This window comes from Pempheris klunzingeri, chromosome 4 (genome assembly GCF_042242105.1).
Source record: "Pempheris klunzingeri isolate RE-2024b chromosome 4, fPemKlu1.hap1, whole genome shotgun sequence".
NCBI lineage: Eukaryota > Metazoa > Chordata > Actinopteri > Acropomatiformes > Pempheridae > Pempheris > Pempheris klunzingeri.
In genome coordinates, this window is record NC_092015.1 from 9,767,136 (window position 1) to 9,779,921 (window position 12,786).

General features: G+C 41.8%; 1 protein-coding gene across 1 annotated transcript in view; it reads left to right on the forward strand.

Moving 5' to 3' along the window:
• Positions 1-12,786, forward strand: part of cadm1b (cell adhesion molecule 1b) — a 129,659-nt gene that overhangs the window by 85,656 nt on the left and 31,217 nt on the right. The window contains exons 2-3 of the mRNA XM_070829496.1: positions 5,815-5,835; positions 11,733-11,879. Of these exons, the coding sequence (XP_070685597.1) occupies positions 5,815-5,835; positions 11,733-11,879 (168 nt within the window). The remainder of the gene's footprint in view (positions 1-5,814; positions 5,836-11,732; positions 11,880-12,786) is intronic.

Genomic DNA, 12,786 nt, shown 5'->3' on the forward strand with positions numbered 1-12,786 from the left:
GTCGCTACCTCCTTGTGAAACAGCTTTGTGTATTCCATAAATGAGGGAGCGTCTTGGCCGTGGCCCCAATGGTTTAATATTCTCTGAGAGCTTCCAGACAGTGAGTGGTGGTGCAGCAGCTGTCTCTTGACCCTGCGGGACCCCCACTTACCCCTCTGACCACCTCCTTTCCACTGGGCAGGCTGTGGCGATGACAAGCCTGTCAGAAGCTTCTCCTAATGTCCTAATTACCCCTCTCACACACACATACACACACACGGAGAAACGCTTAATCAGATGTATGCACATTCATAGTGAGTAAGCAGATATGCTGGCTGACAGGCTAGCAGGCTAGCAGGCGCACACACACTTGCCATTGCTTCTGTGAACATTGCTCGTGTGGGTTTTCCTGGCAAGAGACTGAACCATAGGTGAGGCATTACAGCGTCTCCAGAATAGCAAAAATCCCTCCCCCAAGACTCTTTGGAGGCTTTGATTCGTATCATTCTGCGTGCGTTTTGATCCGAGCAGGGCTGCGTGTTGAATCAGAGCTTCGGTTTCTCTCCTGTGGTAACAGGAGCAGCACTCCTGCCGCAACTTTCTTTTAAAAAACACAAACTGGGGCTGAAAAGAGGCTTTGCAGTGCCTGCTGCCTCTGAGGAGAAAAACACAAAAAGATGCAGCGTCACCCGAAAATAGACACTCTGAATGAGATGTGATGTGTCACTTTGCCAAGGGTTAAGCTTCACCTCGACTTAAAGCGAGACTGTCTCTCTGCTGCATGGTTTTGGGTGCAGATCACATTGCCGCTGCAGCACTTAAGTCCATGCTCAGTCAACCAGTCTTGTTAACATAACAGAGTGAATGATTGTGCCTCGTAGGAAAAGGGAAATCATTGTACCTCCCGGCAAATGCAGTTGCTTGGTGATTTATAGACCTCTGAAGTTACTGCATTTGTCACAATCAGCATGACTTAATATGTGTGTACTATGATGCTCTTCCTGTCTCATATTCTGTTGATTTGAGACATCCTGCCTAGTAGCATTGTCTTGTTTTATTATGTCAAATTACCTTTTGATAGATGTGTCACAGCGATATGAAGCAACCGCTGCCTTTTTTAATTTCACTTTTATTTTTTCCTTTTGATGCCTTTTTATTTGTGGAACTGGGAGAGCTCGGTGTCTGTCATGTGATTCTGTCTGGAACGGCAGTGTGGCATCTACAGTAGTCAGAAATGGGTTAGTGCGCTCTTTTTTTTTTCTTGACACGACTGTGAGAGACGAACACTACCTGAGTTGTCATTAAAGCGGCTGGTTGCTGTTGCTGTTTGCAACCAGCCGTTTTTTTTTTCTTTTTTCGTGAGAGATTTTCATGTGAGTTGGGAGTGACAAGACCCAGTCACGTACACCAATGAGATTACACACCTTTTTTTGTTTTCAAAGACATAACAGATGCTTAAGTGTCTTAATTTTAGCTTTTTATTCATAAGAACATCCATCTATTGTTATTTATGTGCAATTGCAGATGCCCAGAGCACTTTCCTAAGAAGAGACAGGGCACCACATTCAATATATCTGCGTTTTATCTGCCAGCATTTCTGAAGGATTATCCTTTAATCTCTCAGAGTAAAAGCTGTCTTCAACAACACATGTCCTCCTGGCTTTTCATGAGTACAGCACAAACATTCAGGCCATAGATTGGACATGTACAAAGCATATCCCATTAACAGTAAGCAATTAACCACCTCTACTGGGATATTCGCGAAATCTCCTTTTTATAACAGTTTATCGAGCAGGAACGTGCTTCGCATCTCCTGTAAGCCTACCTGATTAATATGTTTCAGTCAACTCTGGGGAGAGTTAATCGGAGTATTCCCTGTAGTGTTCACAGGTGAGCGTTTCCTGATATCTCACTGACAGGTTGGGCTGAATTAAGCTGGAACTGAGAGCTGATAATAAAAGAAGCAGGTCATGTCTCTAAAAAAAAAAAAATACACCTTAATTACTGAATAATGCACAAATCTGTGATTACTATTTCATAAGTATAACAAAACACAAGCCATTACAGGCTTAAACTCCAATAATAAGCACAAAAGTTCATTCTTGACCTTAGAAATAGTATTTTGGAAAATTAATCCCAGCTCAAGGTCAACCTACTAGCTTTTCCCAGAGCTTTCTATTGTATCACACAGTTAGTGAATGGATTTTTCCTTAGTTTTATGGAGATGGATGTGTCAACATGCAAGCTCAGAAGCTGTTATGATTTTATTCATAGAACTTCTAGGACTTGATTTTGACAACCTTTATTCACGATTCTCTCAGAAGTCATGGAGGGTGACCCTCATTTGCCGTGCAATGATGCCGAGATTACACCATGGAAAATGCAGCCAAAATCAGCAAATAAAAATCAGTAACAGTATCTACCATGGGGAATACAACCATACAAATCAGATAAAAACAATCATAGGCTTTTGAGTTCGCTGCTAAAGTGTCCAATAGGTATAAGGGTATTCAGTTTTAGGTCACATTGCAAGGGATTCCATCATTCTGCTGCACTGATACTAAAAGCAGACCTTCCAAGATTAGTCCTTCCATGCGATACATGACGAAGCAGCCAATTACTGGAGTGACTTGAACATGGACCAGGGTTCCACAGATGTGATATATGATGGTAATTTTCTGACCAGAGCGTCAGAGATATACAGATACGGCTGATTATTCAATTCCACAGTCAGAAAAGAGCAACTTACCTTCCTCGTTGGTTTAAAGCAATCCCAACTCAAGGTCCACTGACTAGCTTGTTCCAGAGCTTTGAAGTGTGCACCATAACCTGCATTGGAGAGAAAAATAGTGGAGAATGCACAAAGTTACATATATTTTCAGTCCAAAATCCCAAAGTATTCAGTTCGCTGAATGAGAAACACCGAAAACAGTTCAATTCCAGAAACTAACTGGAGACTTAACTATCAGAATTGTTTTCTGTTGGTGGATCAATGGATTAATCATTGTTCAGTCGTCATGGAGATGAATACGTCGACAAGCCACTGTGTGATATGATTGAAAGCTCCAGATGCTGGTAAATGGACACAGAGTCTGGATTGTTTTGTCAAAACTCAATACATATGCACATATGCACATAACGGGCACTTTCAGTAGGTATGAGTACGATATATTTTAATGCGGATTTGACAACGAATATGCCTGACAACAAAGACTGGTGTAAGGTATTTTTTTCTTGTTTTTCTTTTTTGCAAGGACGGCTGAAACTCTTTGATCGGTTTCTTTTGTGAAAATGTTGACCTAAGAAGTCGTCTGTGTTTATTGGGTCCACTCTGCAGGAGCTCGCTTTTCCATCCGATTTCCTTGAAGAGAGAAAGTTTGAAGCCCACCTCTGATCCCTCTAATTAAATGAAAACACAGTGGGTTCACACTGTAAGACAGCATCGCTCCACACACACACACACACACAGTCACAAAAGGTAACCAGTGTGGATCTCTATGGGGAACTACAGCATCCAGCTCTGTTGTGTCCTCTTATGCAGTGCGATCACACACTAGGTTGACATGCAACATGCTGCAGATCATGAGCATAAATGAGCAAGGGAATGTTTTACCTGAAAGGAAGAACAGTAATTCAAAGGCATCACACTAGTACTGAGACGAAATGTTGCCTCATTAGTGTTACCCCACTGCTTTTACTGAGCAGTAGCGATAGAGAGAGGCTATGTGCCACTCGTACCAGACATCCAGTCTCCTTAGTTTGCGTCAGTGACTAAAAAAATAGTGCAGATTATTATGGATTCATTGGGGTTGCAATGGGTTGAACACAGTTGCCTGAATACCAGAGCACTTAGAGCCTCAGTTCTTATAGAAAACATAATGCAGTACAAGAATATGCCCTTTCAAATGTCAACAATGAGCGTGTTTGCAGCAGGAAATGTAGCATCACGGCAGGTGGAAAGAGGGAAATGTTACACTTTCTGAACATAATGCTGCTCGCCTTGCGAAACAAGAGGATGAGATTTGGATGAAAGAGAGAAGAGGTGAGGAGACAAGGACAGACATTATTTGGAGGACGGTCGGCCTGTCTGCACTCATCCCGAGTGATTGACAGATTGGTGCAATGGCTGCACTCGCACGAATGCCATCACCCGCATTTCCCCAGAAATCTGTCTATCAGCACTGTCTAAGCAGAGCGACAGCCATGACATCTAATCACAGTCGTGCTGGCACCTCATAACTTCTACCTAATGTGCTGCAGGTACAGAGGAGAGAAGGGGAGCACGGCAGACACACCACAACGCTATTTATAGCCCCTTCAGGGGCCACCAGCAGGAAGTGGATCGTGCTGAAGGGTTAGGGAAGGTGTCACCACACTATATCACAAGTCTTTTTGTTGGGTATACAGTAGGTCTCTGTTGACAAGATTAAACACTGTGATGCTCCAGTATTATGTTGATACATTTTTCTGGGTTACACTCTTGACAAAGTAACATAAAATGAGGGCAGATATACCACACATACAAGATGATAATGAGTCATTTACATAATGTTGCTACAACATTATAATTACCTGGCAATTAAAGCAGCTCAAAAGCCTCATTATGGGCTGTCCTGAGGGCTGGTTGGACTGGGACACACGCGATGTGCTCATTCAAGCCCGAGTTTGAGTCTGGCTATCAACCTCTATCACTCACAGCCCCTTTTTGTTCAAAACACTCGCAGCTGAAGCCACATTGCCCCAGAAGCCTCATTATGTTGAATTATCACATAATAAAGATAAAGTTTTGAGTGACAGTTGAAGTTTTAAAGAAGCACAGGCTCAAGTCTGCGACACATTGTAGCAGGCTCCAGGACAATGTTCAAAATTTGTTTCCCATTGTGTGTGATTTGTCACTCACATTTTTTTTTTGTCCTGAGGGAATTGCTGACACATTGAAAATGCACAAAGGAGTATAACAAGGACATGTGTCATACCTTACACCCTTATTACGCCGGCAATGACAAGTGAGACAAGCAGTCACTTCAACATACTGTGCACTCGCCACTGAAGCTCACATTCACAGTCAGAGTAAAGAAGCTCCAAAGTCTGTGCGAAATGCCAACATAAGAAAAGATGGTGTGTGAAATATAAAAATGAAGGTATGGATGTGCAGCAGAGGGCAAGGGGAGGAGGGGTGTGTGTGTGTGTGTGTGTGAAGGGGGAGTTGGGATGGGAGGGGGGAGCGGGGGGCTGGTTGTTTATGAATAGCAGACAATGAATGATGGAAGCTCTCCCGAGGGTGCAGGCCCTGAGCACTGCTGCGGGGACTTGGGAACACGCCAGTCTCCCATGCCCTGCGAGATGCCAGTTTGGGTGGGCACCGTTCCGAATGGGTGCTCTCCTCTCCAGGATACACCGCGGGTCCCTGGGGTAGCGTCTCCAGGCAGTGGCTGCTCCAGAGCAGGGCTGGCTGGAATCTCAATCAGGGACATGAGGAGGAGAAAACAAAGTCCACATATTCCCTCTGTTCCTCCATATTAATATAACAGTCAGGAAAAATGGATGAGGAGAGAAAAATGGCTCATTATTTCGGGACTGTAGACACCTGTGGAAAAAAAGAATGGCTGGATTGCAAAAATGAGCCATTATGACGCCTTTTGTATTTCTCTTAATTGGTTGAAAATTACACAAATAGCATATGGAGTTTGAATTTAATGAATTTCAACACCCCTATTTAGAAATTATGAATATTTTTTGTTATCAGTGGAATATGGCTGTCTGCTTGCATCCTCTCTGCTCACAATCTGTCTGTTTTCTTCTCTTTTGCTCTCGTCCTTGCCTGCGCTGCTACAGGAGCTGCTGAAACCGTGACAGGTACTCTTTCTTTTTTGCTACCTGCTGTTCATTTGGAAGTGCTTGCTTCTGTCTGTGTCTGTTGATTGGCTGTCCACTGCAGTCTGTTCATCTGTGCATATTTACATGAATGGCTGGTTATGTTGGTGTTTTCTTTTCAGGATGGAGGAGAGAGCCATGCAACTCACAATGCCGATCCACTCTTTTTATTTTTATTCTCAAATCAACATTTCGCCACATGTAATGGCAGATTTCAATGTCTGTCCAGACTACTTGGTTGAGACTTTAGTTTGTCTATTTTTAATGAGCTTTTTCTACGATGCTGGGAGATGCACTGGTGTTGGTTTTAATTATACCAGCAGCAAAAAGAAACACAAATGATTGTAACTATCGCTCTTAATTAGAACAACAATAGTCTACGGCCATGATAGCAGCTCTGTGAGGCTTTATGATAGATAGATAGATAGATAGATAGATAGATAGATAGATAGATAGATAGATAGATAGATAGATAGATAGATAGATAGATAGATAGATAGATAGATAGATAGATAGATAGATAGATAGATAGATAGATAGAGTCATGAAAGTCGACTTGATATACAACAAATCACAAGAGCTACAAGGATGTACTGCCACACAGTATGGCTCATCATTTGAAAATTAGCATATTATCTCATAGGAATGTCTTCAGCTGCAGGTTATTCATTAACCAAAATGTTGAACAAAATAATAAACAGAAATGTGAATGTCTGCACAGAATTTCATGGATCAAGTAATCCAATAGTTAGACAGATACGGAAGTCTGAACCAAAATGGGTGAGAGCCAAGCCGCTAACGTTATTCACTACACAGTTATTCTCATATAGAATTATTCATAACAGTATGATACCTCTATACACCATATCATACTCTTCATCAGGAACATGAGTGTGTGGCTGTCTCCCTCCTTTCTCTCATGTCTAGCTGCAAACAAGTGCCACGCTAGCAGAGGTGTGCTAACCTTTCATTGTCATTTTATATCATCTTATGTCCAACTGTGAATTATTGAAATTAACTCTGTGATTTCAGGTGGTGTAAAGCCAATTTGTGAGAAACATAAGAAAACACATTGCACTGTTGAAAGGACGAGCACATATTTCTTGTCCAAATGAAAAGTCAAAATTGATTTCTCTATCCCAACGATTTGGAACATTTTGAAACAATTCCCTGAAACACTTGCGCTTACGTCTGAGAAATGTAACAGCAAAATATTACAGTGTCCATAAAGGGTTTAGAAGTTGTAACTAATGCTTTTAAACAATCTACTATTGCTGGAAGGGAGATAAACATGGCTTAAAACTGATCTATGAAGCTTTAATGATTCATCAACCACTACTAAAGCCAGCTTTGATTTATAAACCCTTTATAAAAGGGTGCCCCATTAGAAAGCGGCACCTGATCATTACAGTGTATAGATCCTTTCATTTATATCAAAAAAATGACAAAACTTTCAATACTGCTGTTAGTGAGGGAGGACAGAGTGTTTTTCCCCAGGTTTTAACAGGCTTATTTTCAAGTCACGTTACAGCATCATTATACAAACGGTTACACTGAGGTTCTGAGAGAGCTCGTCTTTGGTAGAAAAAGAAAAGATGGCCAAATTAGAGGGTATGAAATTTTTGAAACCTTCCCATGCAAAGGGTCTGGGAGAAATGGCACTGCGCTAATTATACCCTGAGACAGAAGCCTTCTCACTTGTGAACATCCTTAAAACAGCATTTCATCATGAGGATCAGGGTTTAATGACGGAGGAGGATAAAGACACACTGCAGTGAAGACAGCATCAGAGAACGAGAGGGAGAAACTTTTATTGTTAATGACTGTCTATAGTCCTGCTTGTTCCTTGAAAGGACACGACTGCTGCAGACAGCGGTGACTCAAGGGAGAGGAATTGGGGGCTGGCTGTCCTGCTTTTTGCTACCCCTTTCATGTCTTTTGATGTGAAAACAAGAGAGAGAAGTTCAAAGAGTGAGCCAACTTGATTCAAAGGTGCCTGTCTCCGAACTTCTGCTGGAGGAGCCCGTCTGCTAATGTTTCTTGATTTCGTCAACTTTTGCTAAAATTGGTCGGGGTAGGTGCTGTTTTGCATTTTGACTACGGCTGATGAGCCGAGCCTCTGTGCCAGACACTTGATGCCAGATTGTACAGCCCCTCAGAGAGCGCACAGACTTTTGAAGGTCTGTATTTCCCTCTGACTGTTTCATTCAGTATGTTGTGATGCAGGAACAGGAGGGCAGCCATGTGTAGAGATACAGGCACTTTACTCTTCCAGACAGCTGCTGGAATGAGTGTGAATTTATCAGCCAGTCATCTGTGCCATGCCTCTGCCCACTCCCCCTCCATCCCCACCCACCACCCAGAATTAATGACTGCCTCTCCTCATTTGCACCCAATCATGACCAGGATGCCGAGGCAATTGAAAATGTTTACTCCAATTGCAAAAACCCTCCATGTTCCACAAAGTGGCCTGTTTTCACTTTGATGGGATTGCTAATCACAGCGACGTTATTTATGTGTGTTTTGAATTGGAGATGAGCCTAGGCTAGGATATTGGAGGGGGACCAACCTTGCTTGGGGCTGCTAAACCTTATGGAGAATTTATCTATTGCATTCCCTTTCTCTCCGTCCAACAGATTGGGAGCAGAATAACCTTGCTTTGAGGCTGCTCAATGTTGCTGTTCTGACTGCCAAATATATTACTTTTACAGCGATGAAATAAAATAGACATCAAAATACTTCACATTGCTTTCACCCTCATCTTCTGCAACACTTAGTGCATTTACAAAGGAGCTCCAGCACACTTGATATCATTACAATCTCACATTTCAGCTCTCCACATGAAGGTTATATTGATTTGATGCTCATGATTATCTCTCACTTTATTTATTTACTTATTTGTATGTAGCAAGGAGGTGACTAATCGCTCACTCCACTTATTCTTTAGTTCATTCACTAATTCAGTCATTCCCAACCCAGTGTGAGGCCATGTTACTACTGGGCTGTGAGGAAATACGAATCAGGATTTATTACCATAGAACATTAAAGCCTGTTATTAAAACCTGTTAGAGCCTATTTGTGCCTTAATAACTTAGCAGTCTGTCTATATTTATGTTTATCTTTCTTATAGATACTGATGATTTTGAACTAAAGTAGATCATCTGAAACCAACCCAGAATTACTTCAATATTGAGCAATTCTGCACTCAACATTTATGTCCAGCCCAGGAAATACTGTGTGTCTTTTCTGTAGCAAAGAGGAGACACTAAGGGTGTGGAATCAGTAATAATGTTCATTTTTCCCCATTCCCCAACCTTAACCATACCTTTAGATGAGAAGAATTAGATGAGAAGATCGACACCACTCTCATCTCAGTATGTTGAGTACTTCAGTAGAGCCAGCAGTTGGTTAGCTTAGCTTAGCACAAAGACAGGGGGAAACAGATACGTAGGCTAAAAAAAATCCACCTACTGGCACCACTAAAGTTCAATTAACACATAATCTGTTTTGCTTTAAAAAAAACTGTACAAACAACAAAGTGTAAAAAGGGAACAGCCCGGCCGAGAACACACGGCTGCTTCGCCTTTTCATGGGGAAGGGGGGGCTGCAGCCGTTGACTTGGCCGGTTAGCTAAGCCACCCAGCTGCTGTCTGTACCCTTATATTTCACAGATATGAAAGTGGTATTGATCTTCTCATCTAATTCTCTGCAAGAAATGTTGAACCATTGTTTTCACCAAAGTTAATTTGCCATAACTAAACTGTTTCCCTAACTTTAACCAAACTCCAAATGCCATCCACAGATTGCGGAAAGGAAAAAAAAAACAAAAAAAAACACTGGCATTGGATGTATTCTGGGGTTTTGTAGAATCATTTGATATCTTGAATCTCAATAGTTTTATCAGAACACTCAAGTCCATCCATCCATTATACCGCTTATCCTTAAGGGTCGCGGGGGGCTGGAGCCAATCCCAACTGTCATTAGGCGAGAGGTGGTGAGGTGCACCCTGGAATGGTCGCCAGTCAATCACAGGGCCAACACATAGAGACAGACAAACATTCACACTCACACCTACGGGCAATTTAGAGTCACCAATTAACTTAGCCTGCATGTCTTGGCCAGAGTACCCGAAGAAAACCCACGCAAGCACAGGGAGAACATGCAGACTCCACACAGAAAGGTTCAAGGTTCAAACCGTAAACCTGCTGTGAGGCAACAGTGCTAACCACCAGAACAAGTCCACTATCATTAATTTACCTACTCAATTCTTACTGTTGCACCTTACAAGTCAACGTGAATACAAGCAGTTTATCCAGAGAAACAGAGTTTCTACAGAGGATACAAGGTCTGATAAAAGGCCAAATGTGTGGGTTATTGCATCCAAATGTTTGACATTTATTTTGGACATGATATGCACCATTGGCCCACTCCTCCATCTACTGGTCTGTTTGTCAATACATTCAATTTGCAAAAAAGATTGACAGCTGGCCTTTCTGCCCCTAGTGGCTGTTATTAGGCATTGCCTTGTCTATAGTAAACATTGATCCAAACTCAAAAAACCATTACTTCTGCTTATCATTCAGTTTGGTTCGTGCATGTGTCCTTTTTCACAGTTAAATATTAAATTATGCCAAAGCACATTAACAAATAGTAAATATAGACAGCATTGCAATTGATTTAGATTAACTACAAGCATTTAATGGGCTGCAGTGTGTACTTTCTGGACATAATCTGCGTCAGCTTCTCCCCATTACCTTCCTTTTGTCCTGAACTTGATCCCTGGCAGCAGAGTGGAATGAAATGGGTAGTTCATTGCATCAGACAGGTCGGAGGAGCTTTTCTCCGCAGGAGGTTAATTTCTTATTGCTTGCAGCATTCACAGAGTTCATTTTGAATCATGTTAGTTTGGCTGTCTATTCCCATTATCACTATCTGAAAATGCAGGTGTTTTTTTCTCTTCCACTTTGTAAATGTCAGAATGCAATAGAGGTGTCTGACAACTCGGGCATGCAAATGTGCTTTTGATGTTTTCTTGGGGCTGTGGCTGAGAGTGTTGTTCCTACGCTGTTGTGAATCTTGAGGCATTAAAACATATTAGCCATTCTCCTTATGCTTTTTTGGCTCCTGCTTGATAAATATAGCACAAGGTGACTTTTGATTCTCTTCCTCGTTCTTTTCGAAAGACAGGGGAAACAAAGCCAAGCTTTTTGTGCAGGGGTTTTTGATGTGAGGTGTAAGTTACGATGACAAGGTCCACAGCCTGTCTGTGGCAACAATGCCAGTGTACAGAGAGTGACTTAGATGCTTACAGCACTTTTATTCCTAGAGATACAGAACAGAACAGCTGAGCACACGGAGTGCACATTGGTCACATGGAACCTCAGATGGAGGGCTCTGATAAAGCTCAACCATAAACAGCATGCAACCCGGCTCATCTCTCTCTCTCTCTTTTCTCTGTTTAACTCCCTCTCTTTTCCTTTTCCTCCCCTCCTCCACCCCGCCCATATCTTCCACTTGCCACTTTCTTACACTCTTTCTTTGTCTCTTTTGCAGTCTCTCCTCTCCTCTCTCCCTACCTTCGTGGGCAGCAGAGCTTACAGCCCATCTGGCACTGACTCACAGGGCCCACTCTGAGCTGGGGGGGGATCAATAGTGACAAACATTGCACATGGCTCTTATATTAAAAGGATTAGACATGGCTGCAAACAGACAATCTACACGGCCTATTCACTTATCTTTACACTGTGCATGGGTTTACATGCAGTCCCTGTTGTGAGAAATATAAATATTTGACAGGCTGTAAATAACCAGACAAGAATGTCTGTCTTCCATCTGAAATTTCATTTTTGCCATCTGTATTCTTTGTCTGCGTTGTGAAGTCGAAGGTCAGAACCTGGCGACTGACAATGTGTCAGTAATCGAGGGGGAAATGGCCACCATCAGCTGCAGAGTGAAAAACAACGACGACTCCGTCATCCAGCTGCTCAACCCCAACAGACAGACCATCTACTTCAAAGATGTCAGACGTAAGTCCTGGTGCCTCAAACACAATGTTAATCATGCCTCCTGAAATCTTCCAAAGTCAGCGTAAAATATGCAAGCACGTCCGTTCATGTTTTCCCAACACAAGAGGATTACTGGTATGAAAAAGAAGCATTTGCCTCTAATTCTGACTACTTTTCTGACTATTTCTGCAAGAATATTTTCTCCACGACTTTAAAGGTAAATTCAGTTTTAAATCCATGGCTTGTTTTCATAGCTGTTGACAGTGTATCAGCCCCAAGATATCGAAAATAAAGGTATGAAATGTGTATGAGTGAGATTCTAAAATGATAATGAAAACATAAATGTTGCAGACCTTGAAGAGCTATGTCATCATTAAACTCATACTTGCTGTAGTTATTCATGAGGGCTGTCACTTTTCCAGAAAAAAAATCTAAGAATTTTGGGCTGTAAATTATTTAAGCTTTACCAAATCCTGTCCCACAACTTAACCAAATCATTTTAATTTTGCAGGCTGGATCCAAACCTTAACTAGAGCTGTTTCACATGGAAAATATGTGTCAATGGCCTGACTGTATTTGCTCTTTAAAATCCATTTTGTGGTGAAGAGCATATTCCTCACATCCTTGTGTCCACAGCATTTAGTCTCCATTTCAGACCTAGGCTTTCACTAGATTTGTGAGATTGAGTTGCACAAGAAAAGATACTACAACTGTTATTCCTGAGTTGTGTGTGCTTTTTTTTTTTTTTTTTTTTTTTTTTAAATCAGTTTCACATTTCAGGGAATCCTGTACTAAAGGAACCTCTCTGGCATTACAGTGAAGGTATCAGATATCACTACGAGATCACCTCTGGCTGTAGGTTAGATTTTCTGTGCATTTTCTGTGATTCCATCTGTCCTTGACTTTTTGGCTCTTTTACAAAAGTCGT